At 36.2% G+C, this 19,652-nt stretch overlaps 1 protein-coding gene across 2 annotated transcripts in view; it reads left to right on the forward strand.

Moving 5' to 3' along the window:
• LOC145674520 (retinol dehydrogenase 11-like) overlaps positions 1 to 18,250 on the forward strand; it is a 180,577-nt gene extending 162,327 nt beyond the window's left edge. For both annotated transcript variants that reach the window (XM_081744674.1, XM_081744675.1), the window contains exons 5-7: positions 3,397 to 3,516; positions 13,375 to 13,582; positions 16,308 to 18,250. In XM_081744674.1, coding sequence (XP_081600800.1) covers positions 3,397 to 3,516; positions 13,375 to 13,582; positions 16,308 to 16,440 — 461 coding nt within the window. In that variant the 3' untranslated portion in view covers positions 16,441 to 18,250. The remainder of the gene's footprint in view (positions 1 to 3,396; positions 3,517 to 13,374; positions 13,583 to 16,307) is intronic.
• Positions 18,251 to 19,652: the final 1,402 nt, after the last annotated feature.

The raw sequence follows: 19,652 nt of genomic DNA on the forward strand, positions 1-19,652 counted from the left end.
CAATATTAATTGGTGGCAACTTTCCAACTGGCCATTGGCCAAACCAGTGGTCAATTGGTCAGTGGCCACCGGTTATTATTTGGTACCAAAATATTTAGTGACCTTTTAGATATTGATCAACACCAATATGATCTCTCTATGACTTACGGTTCCCGAGATATTGCTCCTTGAATCTGTGAAAATCGGCCATTTTTTGCCAATATCTCGAAAACGGTAAGAGTGACGTAAAAAATTTAATCACTTTCTCTAATAATTTCTGATGCTCTAGTAATGTAAGGTTCAAAATTTAAAAAAAATGCAAATAATAGGCAGACGGCCAGACAGACAGACACGCAGATAGAGAATTCAGTAACGAACTTTTTAAGTTCGTTGAAAATGGAACAGATTATGTTTTGTGACTTCGTACGTCTTGAACCACAGGACCGATCTCGATCAAATTTTCAACATAGACTAGATGAAGTTCGGGCCGGGAATACTTTTTTCATTTCACTTTGACGGTGCAACTTGGGCGAGGGGGAGGAGGAGGTGTATAAACTGATTACAAATGACCGATATTGATGTTGAATCTATTGTTTTCGGTGTTGCTGTAATGAACAGTGAAACCCCTCATGCCGTTTAAATCCAAATTCAGCCCATAACTTGCGGGAGGAGGAGGGGAGATATAAAAATGATCGAAAATGACATATATTAGTGTGGAATTAATAGTTTTATGGGATCCCTAAATTGGTTTGTGACAGTTTTGATGTCTTTTGTGCTCAAACTTAAACGTATTTTTCTCCCTTGCGATTAACGGGTATTTTGCTAGTATTTATATATTACATCTGGAACCAAGTTTTGATTGTCCCTATCTTAGGATCAAATGGGCGGACCTTTTCCATCAACGGACCCGATTCCTAATTATCAACCCTCCACATTCTGGACAAAATTAATGCTGATCTAGAAAGTAGTTCATGAAATGTTTTGTCTTTCGGACGAACAAGCAGAGAAAATATGTATGGAAGTTTGGGTAACAAAACTACTTAAAAATTAAAATCTTATCGCTTTAAATTAAAGGAAGGAAACTTACCTAAGGCACTAGTATTAATAATAGAGTACTATCAGCAATAGTAATTAGGGAGTTTTCTTCCCTCAGTTTTAAGAGACAAAACATTATTATTTTACAGATATCACTTCCATCACGAACTGCATTAAAAAAAAATGTTGAGAATGTTCCAAGAGCATTGAAAAAACGAACTTAAAAAGAATGGAGAGATGAAGCGGGAAAGATGACTGTGATTGTTCCTACATGTAAAAGTAAATCTTTTTATCTGCCCTTCATCTGTTGCTCGCAAAAGTTCGCAAATTATTATCTCTCCATGACTTACGATTCCCGAGATATGGCTCCTTAAATCTCCCGAAATCGGAACTATTTTTGGCCAATATGTCGGGAACGGTGGCCAGTTGGTCAGTAGCCAGGTGGCTAATAGCCATCGGTTACTTTTAGTACCAAAATGTTCACCATCCTTTTAGCTATTGATCAAGACCAGTATGATCTCTCTATGACTTACGGTTCTCGAGATATGGCTCCTTAAATCTCCCGAAATCGGAACTATTTTTGCCAATATTTAGGGAACGGTAAGTCATAGAGAGTTGTTGTTATTCAATATCTAAGAAGATGGTAAACATTTTGGTGTCGATATTAAGTGGTTGCTACTGACCAACTGGCCACCGTTTACTATTTGGTACCAAAATGTTTATTATCCTCTTAGGTACTGATCAACATCAATATCATCTCTCCACAGCTTATATAATTCCGGAGATATGGCTTCTTAAATCTCCGGAAATTGGCCTTTTTTGGCCAATATCTCGGGAACGGTAAGAGTGACGCGATAAATTCAATCACTTTCTCAGTTTTGATGCTCTATGGAATGAAGGGCTCAAAATTTTAAAATTGCTAATTACAGACCAAATAACAGACAGACTGTCAGACAGACAGACACACAAACATAGACAATTCAGTAACGAATTTTTTAAAGTTCGTTGATAAATAAATAAAAGTACAGGACACCACACTAAAGTTTCTTGCTCCAATTCATCAAACTAAATCACGTTGTGCTGCAGTTATTAAAGTAACGTTTCCATGTGAAATACCAACAAAATTATAAGACCGTTTTGGAAAACTTCATCAAAGGGAAAGTTCATTTCTAACAGTAAACTATCCCTTGTAGATTTTGCATAAGAAATAACTTATGCCACAAAAAACTCATTTAAAGAGTAAGCTACCTTTTGTGGATATCTGGACATTGCAAGAATATATTGAAGATTTTCTTTTTTTATCAAATATGACCAAAATCTTCATGTCATTTTTGAGGAAGTACTCTGAAAATAAACTTATCGCTTAGAGAAAATTAACCCTTTTGATTTTTTTTCGTAAGGAAGAAAATACGTACAGTATTATAGAGTTATTAATGAAATGTTTATTTATGAACAAAATCGTCGGAACAGTTTTTGAGAAAAAATTCCCCTCCTAAAAAAATATCACGAAGCATAAAATACCCCTCGTGGATTTTTCACCACAAATGAATTATACTATACTATTAGGTTAGTAAGGAAGTTTTTAGTTATGAAATATAAAGAAAAAATGAGTTTCTTTTTTTGAGGAAATCAACTGTAGAAAAACTGATTCACAAGAATAAACTACCCATCTTTTTTTTTTTTTAAGGACAAATGAGTTATGCAATATTTTTATGTTAAGAAATATTTATTTATTAAATATGAAAGTAATTGCTTGAGTTGTTTTCTTGAGAAAATCGTCCGAAACAATCACCTCGAGAATAAACTACCCCGTTCTGGATTTTCCCAGAGAAAAGACTTACAAAACAGTATGGGTTGCTTTTAGAAAATTCATTTGTGAAATTTAAAGAAAATCTTTAGACCCGCTTTTTTTTTTAAAAAAAAAAAATCATTTTCTTTTATTTTTACGCTTAAGGAAACTACCTTTATTTTGGGAGGTAGGATGAAAATTCGAAAAAAAAAAATCTTTGGAACATCACATAGAAACTTCAAGTTTAAAATTTGGTTGAGATATGTTGAGAACGGAATGACCTCTAGATGAGTGTACACCAGGCCGAACGGCGAACGTACAGTACCAACAGAGGGATAGATTTCGAAATATCACTTTTTCGGAGAGTATGGGGCACATGACGTGTAAATCCATTTAAATTTCGAACTTGATTTAAAAAAAAAAAACAATTATTTTATTTTTATCGCTCCAAAGTAAAAAATAAAATGAGATGACACTATAATGTTTTCATGCAAATTCATCTCATTATTTTTATTGAATTTTCGCGAGTAAACAATTGCCAAAAATGACCATATCATTTTATTAACATTTTACTCTTTTGTGATTACTTTCAGCTGGACAGATAACATTCAACGATTTGAACAGAGACGAAAGTTATTCACCAATCGGAGCTTATGCGCAGAGCAAGTTGGCCAATATTCTATTCACAAGGGAACTGGCCAAGAGATTGGAAGGTAAGCCTTGATATTAAGCCTTTCTTGTGTTTTGCTTGTAGAAAGGAAATGAATTTGTAATTGTTTTACTCCCGTATCATTTTCTTAAGCTTATAAAAGTGTCAGTCACTTATTACGCGTACATTCATATCAAAAGTGCCCGTTCTTGTCACTGGGAGAATATGACTTAAAAAGTGGAAATTTTTTTTCTTGAAGTAGTTCTCCCTTTTACAATTTTGGAGCGAAATTCTCAGGAACGCTGAGAAACATGTATTCCTTTATTTTAAATTACAGAAGTTGCCCACTATAAGAATAGCCGAATTTTACTGGCCCTCCCGAACGATCCGTTTAATCGCTATTATTTCTCAATGCATTGCCTACTTTTGCTGGTGCCTGTACTTGATGGCAACATTAGCTGAGCATGATCCGTGGAAAGATTAAGGTAAAAGTGTCAGCTTTCAGGAAGGGGCTCATTTTCGGACTTTCCGCTCGTTATTAACAGGTACTCAGTAATACTGAAACAGTGCAAAGAAAAAAATTAATACGACAGCAAATCTGGTGTGGGTTTCATCATCCCACGATGTGTCAAATAGGGCTCTACGCTACGTGGTTGGTTGGAAGTTGTGAGAAAATCATGGGCCCAGCTCGCTCGAAACTCCAATACAGTGCATGGCGTAAGGATAGTAGTGACACAGCACAGTGGCTCAGCGTAAAGAAGTTTCTCTATAAGAATAGAAACTCAAAGGGCACGGTTTCCATCATCTGAAAAAAAAAAAAACAACTTGAACATCGCTTTACAGAATGCCATATCTAGGATAAGTTTATAAACTCCAAATAATCTGTATGAATCATTTTGTATTGTCAGACGGACTACAAGAGCCATTCTGTATTTGTGCTGCAGTACAAGGAAAAGTTTCCCAAGGCCTTCTGATGGTGGAATGGTATTGTAATCCTGGAACGCTGTCACTCGTCGAAGTGCCTACTAACACCAAAGTCAACACAGCTAGGGATGAGCACGAGACGAGTCGAGACAGGATTTTCCTGACAAAATTCGAGTCGAGACACGGCTCTTCCAATAGAAAAATATACATTTTTCGAGTCGAGACATCACTTTTACAGCACATTTTCGAGACGAGACAGCCACAAATCTTGTCTCGTGCACTTCCCTAAACACAGCTTATTTCCAGGAGAACGTCCTCAATCATCTGTACTACATATTCATCCCCCACCTATACAGTGAGGAGACCACCAATGCACTGATCCCATGGACAAGTCCTTCAATCAAATTGACAGATTATTCTAGACGTTATACCCAAGGAAGGAAGAAGAGACGAGAATTCGAGTAATCTCACTTTCATGCATCTTTATGAAGTCTCCAGACGACTTACTAAAAAGCCAACCCCTCCACCATTCCACTCCACCACTACATCTATGATGATTAAGGGCAGCTTGAAACTTAAGCGCATATAAGGATGCATCTGTAGGGATCAGGTAGATCAGTGAAGTTGGGTATGCGTGAAAGAAAGATAGGTACAAAAAGCGTACACTAGCCAGGGCTAGTAATCACTACAAGTGGATTTGTATTTCAACTTCTTAGTAACCATGGCACATTTTTAACGCTGTCTCTATGTTCTCCCTCTATGCTGTCTCTATGTTCTCCCTCGTATAATTTTCTTGCACAGAAGTATTTTCGTAGATTAGACAAATTTTACACATACTTTTTCAAAAAATGATCCTGTATTTTTCATGCATACTTAGCGTAGATCGATAGGATCGAGCAATTATAAACGGGATGAGACAAAGTAACAAGTCCGGTTTAAACTTTACTATTACCTGTACTATGCTCTTATCAACATTCATATGGTAAGGTTAGGTTAGCTTGTGATTGCTTAAATATGGTTGTCTTACATATATGTGTAACGCCATTTACCAATTTTAAAATCATCCATTGCCTGTAAATCTAAATTGTGTCAAGAGTTTCAAATTTTTACACATATATGTAACCACAAAGGTAAAATTGTTATCGAACTTACGCTGGTGAGAATCGGAAAGAGCGGAGGCAGGTGAGAATCACACTCCATGCTGGGGCAGGCATTGTCAAAGATTATAGTATGCCTTTAAAGGTGTGATTCAATTATCAGTTTACTAAGAAACGATTTTATTGTGTTCTGAGTATTAATATATATTAAACTGCGAAATTAGCCTAAAAATGTCACAAACAAACGAACAAAAAAAGATAGAGCAAGGAAGATTTTGCTAAAAATATGTGTATTTTAATTTCTTTCTGGCAGAATATGCAAGGAGAGAAAGTGTTCTTCAAAAAGATTGAGATATATCTGTTCGCCCAATAAGTAATTAATCATTATATCGCTTGTTGTACAATGTGGCTTTGTTTTTGTTTCTCTTTAATATGTTATATAGTACAATATATCTAATTTCGTTCTTGGGAAAACAAACAAACAAAAAAAATGCATGTACCTCTTCAACTGTTATGGTTATATCCGAAAACGAAACAAATCATTTTCATAGGCGAGTACCGTGTAAGCTTCCTCATATAACCCGCTTAAAGTTGGTTTGTTTGTAACCAGCTAGCTGAACAGGAAGTGGAAATGACGTTTACTTCACCAGCGTATTAGCATCATACTAAAGGCCTGACTACTGCTGGAAATATATGTTAGTCGAAATCTTTAGTATGACACTAACGATACGTCAGAACATCTCTGCATAAGGTCCAATATGTCCAATTTCACACCTCAATTTTAAGCAGATTTTTATATTGGATATTTTCCGGATAGAGTCCACAATTCGAATCTTATATTCCCCAAGTGTCAGAAGAAGAGAAAGATTTGAGAATATCCACTAGAATTGCTGAATGTTTATATATATATATATATATATATATATATATATATATATATATAGTGTTTCAACGTGGTTCCTTACGATAAAGTATTTTCAAATTAGGGATGGTACCGAGACCGAAACTAGTCTCGGTCTCGTCTCGGTCTCGTCTCGAATTATCGAGACGAGACCGAGACCGAGACGGACTTTTGTATACCGAGACGAGACCGAAACCGAGACGGACTTTGAAATACCGAGACGAGACCGAGACCGAGACAGGCCTCTATAAATCGAGACGAGACCGAGACGAGACTTAGGTCAGTCTCGAAAGTCTCGGTCTCGTCTCGAATATTAATATTAATAGAGACTAAAATTGCCTTCACTCAAAATTTCTTTCGTTAATGTGTTAGATAATATGAGAACGGTTGACTGATGTACAGTGGCGTATTTAGGGGGTGGTTATCGGGATCAAACCCCTCCCGAAATAATTTGTTATCATTTTATACATTGCACGTACAACGCAAATGTTTCTTACTCGTTCCTCAAGCCTCTGCCGAAACAAAATCCACTGACTGCTGATGCAAATAGAATTCTCTCTCTCTCTCTCTCTCTCTCTCTCTCTCTATATATATATATATATATATATATATATATATATATATATATATATATGGTCGCGGTGCCCCCCAGGGCCGCCTTGCATACGTTTCCGGGGCCCAACTTTAATTTTAAATGAAAGCGAGGGGTGAGTGGTACCTCGTTCGATAGATCTTCAAAAACTAAAAAGCGTTGCGGCAAAAGATCTTTCCTATCGGGCACTGTAACCAAAATGGCCGCCAAGACATGTTGCCTCTATCAGATACAGTAAAACATGCAGTACCACTAATATGAAAACGGTTGAACATAAATGAACCGAACAAAAACTCAAATAGAAAATGTCGTGTGGCACATCGATTGATAATGTCGCGGAGGCTTCCAGGGCCACCCTTCATGGGGGCCCAGGGCGCAACTTCAAAATTGTAAATGAAAACATGGGGTGAGTGATATCTCGTTCGATATATCTTTAAAAACTAAAGAGTGCTGTTGCATAAGATTGTTCATATGACTCACTTTATTTCACTTTATTTTTATTCATTATAGTACCAGTCATTTGTACACACAAGTGTTCCAGACAAACCATATCTATTGCAAATAAAAGTGAGGTTCTCATTTGAGATTTTACCATTCATTCCCGCTTCACCTACTTACGGACAGAGACTGGAAAGATAATTTTCTATCATTTCCTCTTTTGCATTATGTCAATTACACTTTAATAATCTTTTTCTCCGTTGCATTATACTCCAGCCGTGAAATGATAAATACCCTCTGTGCTTTCCTATACGAGTTTTATTCTGTTCATTTATCTCCAACTATTTTCATATTAGGGGTCTAGTGGTACTGGACGTTTTATCTGATACAGGCACCATGTCTTGGCGGCCATCTTGAATACGGTGACCGATATGAAAAATCTTTTGCCACAATGCTTTTTACTTTTTAAAGATCTATGGAACATGGTATTACTCCCCCTTGTTTCCATTTAAAATTCTAAAGTTTAGCCCTGGGACCCCATGAAGGGCAGCCCCGGGAGGCGCCGCAATAACACCATTCGGTGTGCCCCATGGCATTTCCTATTTGAGTTTTTGTTCGGTTCATTTATGTTCAACCGTTTTCGAGATATCTCCGTGGAAAAATTAAAACGGGCCATCCTGTATATATATATATATATATATATATATATATATATATATATATATATATATATATATATATACAGCCGCGGACCCAGTATATGATCAAGGGAGGGGCTAAACCATGGTTTGCCGCTTTGTCCAGTGTAAAGAAAGTAGCATTGAAGCCCATTTTATCCAGTGTATACCTGACCGTTAAGGGGGGCTATAGTCCCTATAGCCCTCCTCTAAGATCTGCGATATCTATATATATTAAAGAATGCTGAAATTTTGTACCAAGTTGGGAAATTCTTCTAAATACTCTGCAATACCACTAGATAAATAAGCAATGTTCCTAAAGCAAAATAAAGTATTTTCTCAAATTGCGCTACGTAAAGTACTACATATTTCTAATTTAGTTATTTAACAAAACCACAATAGTCCATACATTATTTAGTGTAACAAAGGACAACACAGTATCACTAACATCAACATTTTGGAGATCTCTAATAACTCAAATAGCATGGCCGGTGCAATGGGCATCAACTTTATCTTAGCGTCAAATACTGTGATCATGGAATAATATATTTCGAATGAAGGAATGAATGAATGAAGGAACAAAGTTACAAGAAACGGAAAATTTAAATGTTTCTAAAAACTTTACTTCGAAAACGCGATGACATACCACGTCTCATCATGTAGATGCTTCCAAAAGACTTAAATGCTTATAACGCCATTTACAACAATTGTTATTTCAAATCGTTTCAGAGATCCAAATACATTGGTAGTGATTGTATACTGCTTAAAATGACGTATTGGTATTAAATTTTTATAATGATTATTGCTTTCCTTTGCTTCTATAACATTACAACAATAGTTTTTGTTTTTTTTTTAATTACAAGTCGCAGTTACATTATTTTAAGCAGTGTTGCCCACTTAAATATATTGCTAAATATTATTCTAAATATGTGCAAATAACGTAGATAAACTGTAAAATATTTTAGAATTACTCGCAATTTGTTTTATGGTGCAAGAATGCTTTCAAGAGACAACGTTTTTCATAGTCTTTGGGCTACTTATAATGTTAATGTTTAAGTCTTCGTTCCAGCAATACATGTAAATGCAAATTGTAACTGAAATTAAATGTAACTGATACATTTTCAGTAACACTAGTTGTTCCCCCTAAGCCTTAAGCCTGGTGTACACTTTATATTAAGACCGTGCTTAATTAAAAGTTCTAATTACACCCTAATTTCATTTCACTTGTTTTAGTTTGACCACCGATCACCTCAAACTCGATCCATACCATATAGCTATATGCAATTATTCAAGGACTTACAGTTAGTAATACACAGTGTTCATTCTTGTTTTGTTTTGTTTTAGTTTAACGTCCCACAGTTATGCTAGGGCGGCTAAAGGAGACATGGAGCTAATGATTATAGTGAAATCCGAACCCCTTCGGTCGTTCAACTCTACCCCTACCTTTATCGAACTCGGGACCACGTGAACCGAAATCAAGAGTGCTAGCTGCTAGACCAAATGAGGATCCTCACATTGTGTTGATTTAAATCATTCAGTCAGTGTTGCCAGATTCGAAGATTAAAAAGTAGTGTGTCTTTACTCTGAAAGTAGCGAATTCGAACTATTTGTAGCCCAAATATATAGAAATGAATTCTGATGGTGCCAATGAAATAATTTAATATAAGCTGGAAGATGTGCTGCACGTATTGCAAGAAGAAATTATGATTGACGGACGAAAACAATTCTAGACTGGATACCACGAGACAAAAACAGTCTAGGAAATCTCCGCATACAAGAAGATGTGACGAAATCAAGCACCACTGAGAAGTAACCTGGAAAAGAATTGCTCAAGTTAGATAGTTGTTGAAGAAGACTTGGAAAGACCTTCATCCAGCAATGGATTGATAATGGTTGATTATGACGATGGTGATGATTTTATTATATCTGGACCTCGGAGGTAAACTAAACCAAGTCATAATTTCGTAATTTTAGAGAAGCGAAAAACCGGTTTCTCAACTAAGACCTATAGTACTGTTTTTGAAACTTAGTAAGTAGTTACAAAATAGTAAGATGCTTTCAGACACATTATTACACCACTAGAAAGAACATAGTCTATTAAAAAAGTATTGTTAACTCAATTTCGACCAAAAAGTGACTTAGCATAGTCTACCTCTAAAGTTCATATATATATATATAACTTTTACTAGGTAAGGTAGGGTAAAAATGGATCCAAAATTTAATGAAGGTCGTATAGCGAAAAAAATATATTTGACTATTCAATCCATCATGTTGCAGCAAAACTACGAAAATTAATACAAAAGAAAACTAGTAAGTTAAGAAGCACTTGTTTTGGCGAATGAGAAAAAATAAATACAGATAACTCGAATTACCTATATACTTATATAATATGTATGTTCAAGTTTAGCAAGTAATTTTCAATCAATATAAAATTTCAACGTAATGAACGCAAGATTAGTTTTCTCGAATAAAGATTACATGCACCGTTGAGGGCTCAGCAATAAGATTAGCCTGCTACGGCACTGGATATGTGCTTATGTAATGCATTACGACCTTATGAACTTGTATAAGAAACAGAATGCACTTAAAATAAGACGCGAACTATGCGAAACATCGGACTTTGAATCAAACTTGTTTTGTGATCCAACTCGAGACCTCACATAGCAAAGGTGAGTGTAGTAGCTCCCACCACAAGGTTCAGGTCGTTCGTGTTATAAAGTGTCAATTAAACACGTGAAACGGTAATATAGCATTTCATCAATTTGAAACAAAATACTTATATTGTAGTAATAATTTACCCTATTTGTTAAGATAATGAACATTATATTCTGTTTTTAAAATGACAGTATACAGAATGTATTAAATAATAAATGAGAAATTGTAAAATTTCAATTTCGGTACGATTTAATAGACGTACATTCGTGCTGCTATGTGTTGCGTTATCCGTTAGGAGTTATTGAACAATTCTGATTCAAAGGAATTCTGCTCAGTACTATAAACTACTGTATAGTACTAGAGTTAATTTAATAGAGTTTAATTGTATAGGTAGTTCTGGGGCTATATGAGGCAGTCTATTGCTGAAAGTGAAATATGGGTTACTAATAGGGTTTTAGGGTGATATACACAGTGATCATTGAACTTGGAATACACATATGGAAACCATTAGCACTAGCAAATTAGCTATGAAGAGGTACACCATACCATAGTTCTAAGTCAAAGTGAAAGGGAAAAATAAGCGGAAACGACAGACTATACGAGAATAATACTTTCACTATTTTAATTTCACACTATTTTTTTCGAGACTTTCGAGACGAGACCGAGACTTGGTACTCGAGACCGAGACCGAGATCGAGACAAGCATCTGTTGACCGAGACGAGACCGAGACCGAGACGGTGATTTTTTACTCGAGACGAGACCGAGACCGAGACCATTATTTATCAACCGAGACGAGACCGAGACTGTACAAAGTCTCGTCTCGTCTCGTCTCGATACTATCCCTATTTCAAATATTCTTATTTTCTAAGTTAAAATGTAAAAAGTATCAAACATGGCATTCTGAAAGGGGGCAGAAGCACATATATAGGAACAACGAAACCGTGGAGTTCTGCTTACTGGAAGAGAACAGGACACTTTTAATGAAAATAAACAAGGTTTTAAGCATTGCTACGTATATCTGAAATTTGATGGCATAGATGTTGCAGTTTCTTATTGTATACAATCTACCAATGCAACATTTCATTTATATCAGTTTATTTGCAATTATTGTTATAAGCCTGTGTGTTTCTCCTCCTGACATAGTCTTTTCACCGCAGGAGGCAACACAGGTCAACCATGTGCAAGTTTCTGTACTCACTGCTTAAAAAAAAAAAAAAAAAGATATATACACCCCTTACATAGCAGAATTTTTCTAAACGCTGACACAAGTATTCGTTTATTTTGAATTACAATTATATATATATATATATATATATATATATATATATATATATATATATATATATATATATATATATATATATATATATATATATATACAAGGGCGGATCTAAGGGGGGGCTACGGGGCTATAGCCCCCCTTTGACGCTCAGGTTTACACTGGATAAAATGGGCTTCAATTCTGCTTTACACTGGATAAAACGGCAAATTATGGTTTAGCCCTTCCCTTGATCATATCCTGGATCCGCCACTGTATATATATATATATATATATATATATATATATATATATATATATATATATATATATATATATATATATATCACACCCGTCTGGAAAAGAACGGCAGTAACCATATTTACATTTGAGTATTAATAGTTGTGTAACAGCAAGTTAGTTGTTAGACTAATTAAAAAAAAATCTCTAAATGTGAACAGTTATAGTTTTTAGTTTAGCACAATTTCAACTGCTACAGCGAGTCGAATGCTCGAGCATAACAACTAGTGTCCATAAGAAAATGAAATCTTTGAGTTTTGCGTCCCACGGTTATGCTGGTTACGAAAAAGAAGACGGCGATGATGAGAAATGAATGAAATGGTGGAATCAAGAAAGTGGGAGGAAACGGAAGAACCCCGAGAAAACTCACGCACACGGTCTTTGTCCACCACAAAGTTCACTTGGCGCGAGCTGGGATCGAACCAAGGACCCCATGCACCAGAGGTGAACGCTCTACCATTGAGCCACCACGGCCTTCATAAAAGAATATTCAGTGATGTTCGATAGATTGATTTTGACCCTTTATCCAAATACAACTTCCGTAAGAACCGGTGCAGTTTTTAGTATTTTTAAACTATGCTAACGATCCTGTTTGTCCACCCATCTCTCTGTCTGTAGGGACGGATATTGGTAAGAAAGAAAGCGATAGATATGAGCATAATGGTAATTGCCATTTCCGATGAAATTGAGTTAGAAGGCGGAATGAGTTGGGATTGAACCATAGAACAGTATGTAGGTATATTAGTTTCGGAAATATAGCTGTAGATGGCAGAGAAAGCCTGCTTGGTATGTGTCATTGCATTGAATTACATGTCAATGGTCAACCTTCTTTTACAGTTTGCAATACCTTCTACAGTATATACTTTTTCTGCCAAAATTTCAGGATCTCCTGAGCGGACGTTTGTTTGTATTTCGAAAATATATGATACCTTACTTTTGGAATTACATCGTAATATTTACTATAAACTAGTTCGGCATCGAGAATATTAAATACCGCTTTACAGTAAATGTAAATAACATAAATGTAAATCTTTCGTTTCATTTACTTTTGTTTTAATTTATTTATTATTTCTTTCAAGGAACTGGAGTGACTACGTACTCTCTCCACCCTGGCGTTGTTGCTACAAATCTTCTTCGCTATTTCAGTGACACCATTTTCCCAGGGCTAACTTGGATGGCTAATAATATTGCATGGTACTTTATGAAAAGTCCACAGGACGGAGCACTTACAACAATCTATTGTGCACTGGAGCCAGAAGTGGTGAAACAAACAGGAGAATACTTTAAGTAAGTATATGTATACAAACTAAATTTTAAAATTTACAACAGTTCTTTCCAACTGATGTAAGTATTTTGTGATATCGCTCGCCTTCTCCGTGAGAGAGTAAGGAGCTGCTAGTTAATCTGATGCTAGTGAAAGACAGTGAGAGCAAGTAAACAAGAATTGATTGTTTTACAAGCATAAACTCATGGGTTGGTAATTGGGTATACACTAGAGTACGTTTCTTTTACCTTGGCATGCTTCCCGCCTAAAGGTTCTATCTGCAAGGCGTTCTGTCGGCCATGGTTAAGTTGTGAATTGCAATACGCTAGGAAACAGCAAAACGCCACACCACTCATAAATCACTGTAACACACTTGTTCGCGTGTGACAACTAAGCACTTCAACTACCCGCCAAATAGCAATGACCACATTTGATGGGTTGGCTGACAACTAACGTCATCTACACGACAAACCCAATAAGAGGTCTATTGGATTAAAAAGTTCACGTGACTGCTAGTAGAAAATACTTTATAAGCCAACCAAGTGCACTGGCGGGAAACGTGCCAAGATAAAACAAATGTACTCTAGCAATGTTTACTGTTCTTTACCATCCTCTCCACCCCTTTCTTCGTTGTATTTCTGCTTGTTTTATATATATATGTATGTCTAAAGCCACGCTCCTGCGTTATACCTTGTTCAGTTGGAACAACTACTCTATTACGTCACGACGTGCTTCCTCATTCTCAGTAAACATAATAAGAAAAGACGGCCAACCTTTCTAAAATTGAGAGCTACTTGTCATTGCAGAAATCGCTGACGGTCTTACTTACAAAGTTTGTCCGGAAAGTTATGTCATACATTTTATTATGAAGCGATTGTACGTTGCAGAGCGCTTTAACCATTGAGATAGTTGGTGGTGTAAATTAGCTACTGAGCAAGTGTTTGCTCATTTGTTTTCGGGCTCTCATTGGTTAAGGACGGGTAATTTCATAAACCTTTGTTTCGTCTCTTGTACAAGTCACGATGTAACTCTCGCTAGAACTAAGATACGCGATCAAATTTTGTGTGAAACTCCGCACGTCTGCGGCGAAAATATATCCAATGCTTCAACAGCCTTTCGAAGATGACTGTTTATCACAAAGGCATGGCACAAAGCGTTTTTGGAAGACCATGAAGGGGTCGTTGATGAAGCCGTCATTAGACGACCGTCAAGTTCCTCAAACGACGAAAATGTGCCCTGTGTGAGCTAGCTTTTGCAGACCGTTGAATGAGTGTTCGTTTAATGGCCCATACTTAAATATTCCAAAAACTATCGTTCACCAGATTGTGACCAAAGATTTGCACATGAGAAAGATGTGCGCGAAGGTTGTCCCAATAATTTTATCCGACGACCAAAAATCTCGCCTAGAGGACGTGAGAGACAGTGTCCTAGGGTGACAGGACACAAGACTCTGGCCGCTAAGAAGTGAGTATAGGTAGGTATCAGAGACCGTGCGTCCTAGAGAGTGGTAAGGATATCACTTTGGCCAGGCATCCAGGGAAGCTCTCAGAGACTAGACGTCCTAGAGAACGATGATGGCGATCTATCAGTGAAGATTCATGCCTTCTGCGGTGCTGTGGCTTCTTTTATCTTGAAATGCTGGCTGACTTACAAATGGCTGGCTGACAAATATCTTTGATATTTGACAATTGTTGAGGATAGCCAACGACATCTTTGTAGCTGTCATCTGAAGTTGTCTATAGCCAGTGCGTAGTGTTGGGAACGTGTCTGTATCATTATAAGCTTTCGGCCAGTTGGCGCGTGCTTGGCTTTTGGCTTTCTACGCTTGCACTTGAAACGCATGCTTTCATACAATCTGCCTTTTGTTGTACTTACAAGCGATGCTTTAAACCCTTCGCAGAACATCATAGCATCACTGGCCGTTCATTGACTATTGACTTGATTTGACTTGTAAAACGCTTGCGTGAAGCTTGAATGGAGCACTAAATGTAATGTTGCCCGATGTAACTTCGTTACTGGAATCCAGTTTGGGACATGTTTGTACATTTTCCAATCAAGTTGGATGCAAGCTTGGCCGACTTGCAATTCAAGCTTACAAAAAGCCGTTTGTAAGTTGTCTTTAATACTAGGGTATATATGTTCCACTACAACTTTCGAAAAAATATTAGATGAATATGGCCTATTTCTTCTAAGAATACCACTTAGAGTTGAAATTGAATATTAACGTATAAGTAAATCGTTGCTTTAGTCACATTTATAATAAAATGTGTTCTATGAAAATTTCAAAATAATAACAATAATAATCTGTATTTCATCAGGCAAGGTGTGACAAACAAATAACTGATAGAGAACAACTGGTTGATAATATTCTGTTGGACTTTTTTAAACAAACAAACAAAAAAAAAACTCTGGTAGGTTCGCGGAGCCCCTCTTGGGATTCCTTGATAATAAATGATAACGTATTTGCGCCGTCGCATCATGAATATAATGACAATTAATGCTTTGATCGTGACTGAGCTCCTTGCTTCGACCTATGCTTCACTGTACTGTTTTGTTTTGTTGGAAATTACAGACTTATTTTTACAGTTTGGTGTTGGAAAATGTGAGAGGGAAGAGAGACAATCACTCGTTACTAGAATACATAGCATATCTAGTTACTATTATTCTTGTAGAATATTAAATTTTACAGAATCTTTCAGTGTACAGGTGCAGAAATTCATGTATGTTTTGTCTCATTTTCCATTTCAGGGACTGTCAGTTAGGATGGTGTTCTACTGCATCTAGAGATATGCAAGTAGCGAAAGAGCTTTGGGATGTGAGTGCCAAACTAGTAGGACTTGATTTCGATCCTTTTCAGAAAATATCAAACCTAGCAACGTAAAAACGAATGTTACCACTTTCAATCAAGAAAACATGTTTTGTACTATGGAAGTATCGAAACGTTTCTTTACATGAAGCCATTCACTGTAAAAGCTTATTGTGCGTAACGAAAACTTTTAGTTTTAAACAACAATGTGTACTAAGTTTAAAACAAGAGCTTCATTTTAAATAGATCTGAATTGATATTTTGAGTCTTAATCCTGCATAAGATGCGTAAGTTATAGGAATGTTTTGTCATTTTACTTTTGCTCTAATTTTCGGCTCAGAGATTCATCCAGCTTCAGTGAAATAGAAATGTGGAAAAATCTGATAATAAAGTTTGACTGGAGTGTGGTTGTTTGCTACATCACTTCCTGAAGGTACTAAAATCTGTTAAGTGCGTAGCAATATTCTTACACAGTCATTGGGCTTTGTAGGGGCTGTTCTGTATAGGTAAGACTACCCTATTTTCAGAATGAAATCGGAATTTTTCTCTGTAACTTTTCAACTCTATATTATATTTTATAATACAATAAGTATTAGGTTTTGGTAGTGCCACCATGAAATTACTAGCCCGTTCAAGTGAGCATACTGTGGAAGAAAAACAGAACTTCACCATGAAACACAGGGACCAGAAACGGCCAAGACGAAAACTAAGCAGAACTGAGAAATAAGTCACGGCAATAGATTTTTCTTAAATGTTACAAAAAATATGATTCTCTTGCTTGCTCAATAACTATCACGATCAGCAAATTTACTCCAAAGGATGTCAGGGATGTGCTGCGAAAAAGTTGTTGTTTCGTTTTCATTCAACTTTCAGAAGTATTGTTGTGATGTTTAAATAAAATAAACAATTACTTGGTTTCCACTTCCTTTTGATTTTCTTTACCACCAAGAGTAGTTACCTTAGCCCAGCCCTTCTCAACCTTTTCCACACTGTTCCCTCCTTTAGAGTCTACAAAATACGTGAAGAATCCCTTGCAATATATAGGGTTAGTAAATACCCATATAAGTGTTTGTAAAGGGTGTTTTTTTTTTTTTTTAAGAAGCAGAGAAATTTACTGGCAACACTGTTTTCTATGACAGCTGATATTACAGTTCTGGGTTGTTTTGAGGTTAGCTTGACTTAGCAATTAATCATGAATAGACTCACGCGGGTGCAACGTTTACAAATTGTGCAAATTTATTTTGAAAACCATGGTTCAATTAGCCAATCTCATTGGGTATTGCGCACATTTTACGGTGCTCATAATCGTCCATCAGAACGATTAATTCGAAAACTATGGATCTTTTTTTTTTTTTTTAAATACGTTTTCTCTAAACGATAATACGCATCCAGTGGAATCATTGGTCCATATATCTTGAAAAATGATGCTGGTCGGGACGTTAATGTCAACGGTGAGCGGTACAGAGACATGATTACTAACTTTTTCGTGACTCAATTGAAGACCATTAATGTTGCAAACATGTGGTTTCAGCAAGATGGCGCCACATGCCACATGCCAAACAAATAATTTACTGAAACAAACATTGGACGAATGATTAATTTAACGAAATGGACCTGCTAACTGGCCACCTCGTTCGTGCGATGTGACGCCATTAGATTATTTTCCCTGGGAATATGTAAAGTCGCATGTCTATGCCGAAAAACCAGGAATAATTGAGCACTTGGAAGCCAACATTCGACGCATTGCTATCGAAATACAGCCTGCTTTATTGCGAAGAGTATGTGAAAACTAATCTCCAGATTACGCCATGTACGCGCCAGCCGCGCGGTGGCTACACGCACGAAATTACATTCAAACATTAATGTCATAAAATGATTTGTCAAATAAAGCTTATTTCATGGAAATTAAAAACATTTTTGTGTTTTATTTCAACATAAAGTTCTTCCCCTCTAAAAAAAAAACATCCTTTATATATATATATATATATATATATATATATATATATATCAAGGGCTCGGGGCAACAAGTGGAAAAGCCACACTTTTGTGAAAATCCTTTTATTTGTTTAAGTGGTTTATTGTAAGTATATCTACATTTTTAAAAATATATTTCGTCAGATTCCGACACGATGGGACATCGTGACAGTCAAGTTGTTGCCCAAAAGGTTTTTATTTCTTTTTTGATAAAAACAATGACATGCAACAGAGAAAGATGGCGTCCTGCAGCTGGGATAATGCTGCGAGCAGAAGAAAATTGTTCTATTATGATGATTTGGAGAGCAAAAATGGTGGAGATTTGAGCGTGTTTGATGACATAACAGATCAAGATTCAGATTACGAACCGTCCGCAGACAATGCATCAACATCGAGCCAGGTAATTAAATCATATTATAAATTGTGGCATGTCATAGTATTATATCGAAACTTTTTAGTTTTATTTTGCTAGTGGCTTATATTATGATGTTGCTATGATAGGTACAGAGATCGACGACGTGTTCATTTTCTTTTAAGTTTACTGGGCTAGTGAATCATTTGGTTAAGAAAAGTAGAATGTCTGAACTAAAGAAAAAAATTTTTCTACTCATAACTCCTTGAACTTCTAAATACTCGCATTAAACAATTAAAAAATGCAAATCACATGGCAAAGTTTTTCCTTACTCTAGGCACTCCTCTTTAATCAGGAAGTGGTACTAGTGTTCTGATTCCTAATCACTCAAGATGACGTTAGCCTGCTGCATGATATGAATGAAACATTATTTAAAGCCTTCAATACAGCCCCCACTTTGCCATTTATTTGGAACCAGAATTGTCACAGGTCGGAACATGTTTATCGTGTCACTATGATTCTTGTTAAGTGATTCTTGTAAATGCAACAGAGTAAATTTCATTTTTTTCGCATCAGAAGTAGGGGAAAGAAGCCAGAACATAAAATGTGTATATGCCTAATTAGTATATTATACAAAGATAAGGAGTATGTACTTAGCAGCCTTGATCCAAAAATAAGAGTTCTTGGTCTCTAGCCGAGTTCTTGGTCCCCCATGTTCTTGCAAAAAATTGTGCAGATCTAAACTGTTAGGTAAAGAGGTAGACATTTTTAATGGATTTTGGGATCTTGGTTCCTATGACATACAAAATGCTTACTTATTTGGTTGCATTAAAGTAAACCCTAAGAAGAGACCATACCCTAAAAAAAAAAAAAAAAAATCGAAAAAAGACGAAAATTTACAGCCGAATACACAGTTAAAGTAAGTGGTGAGGAAATCAAACTTTGCAAAAGTGAGGTTTTG

Source organism: Thermobia domestica, chromosome 17 (assembly GCF_964235325.1).
Source record: "Thermobia domestica chromosome 17, izTheDome1.hap1.1, whole genome shotgun sequence".
NCBI lineage: Eukaryota > Metazoa > Arthropoda > Insecta > Zygentoma > Lepismatidae > Thermobia > Thermobia domestica.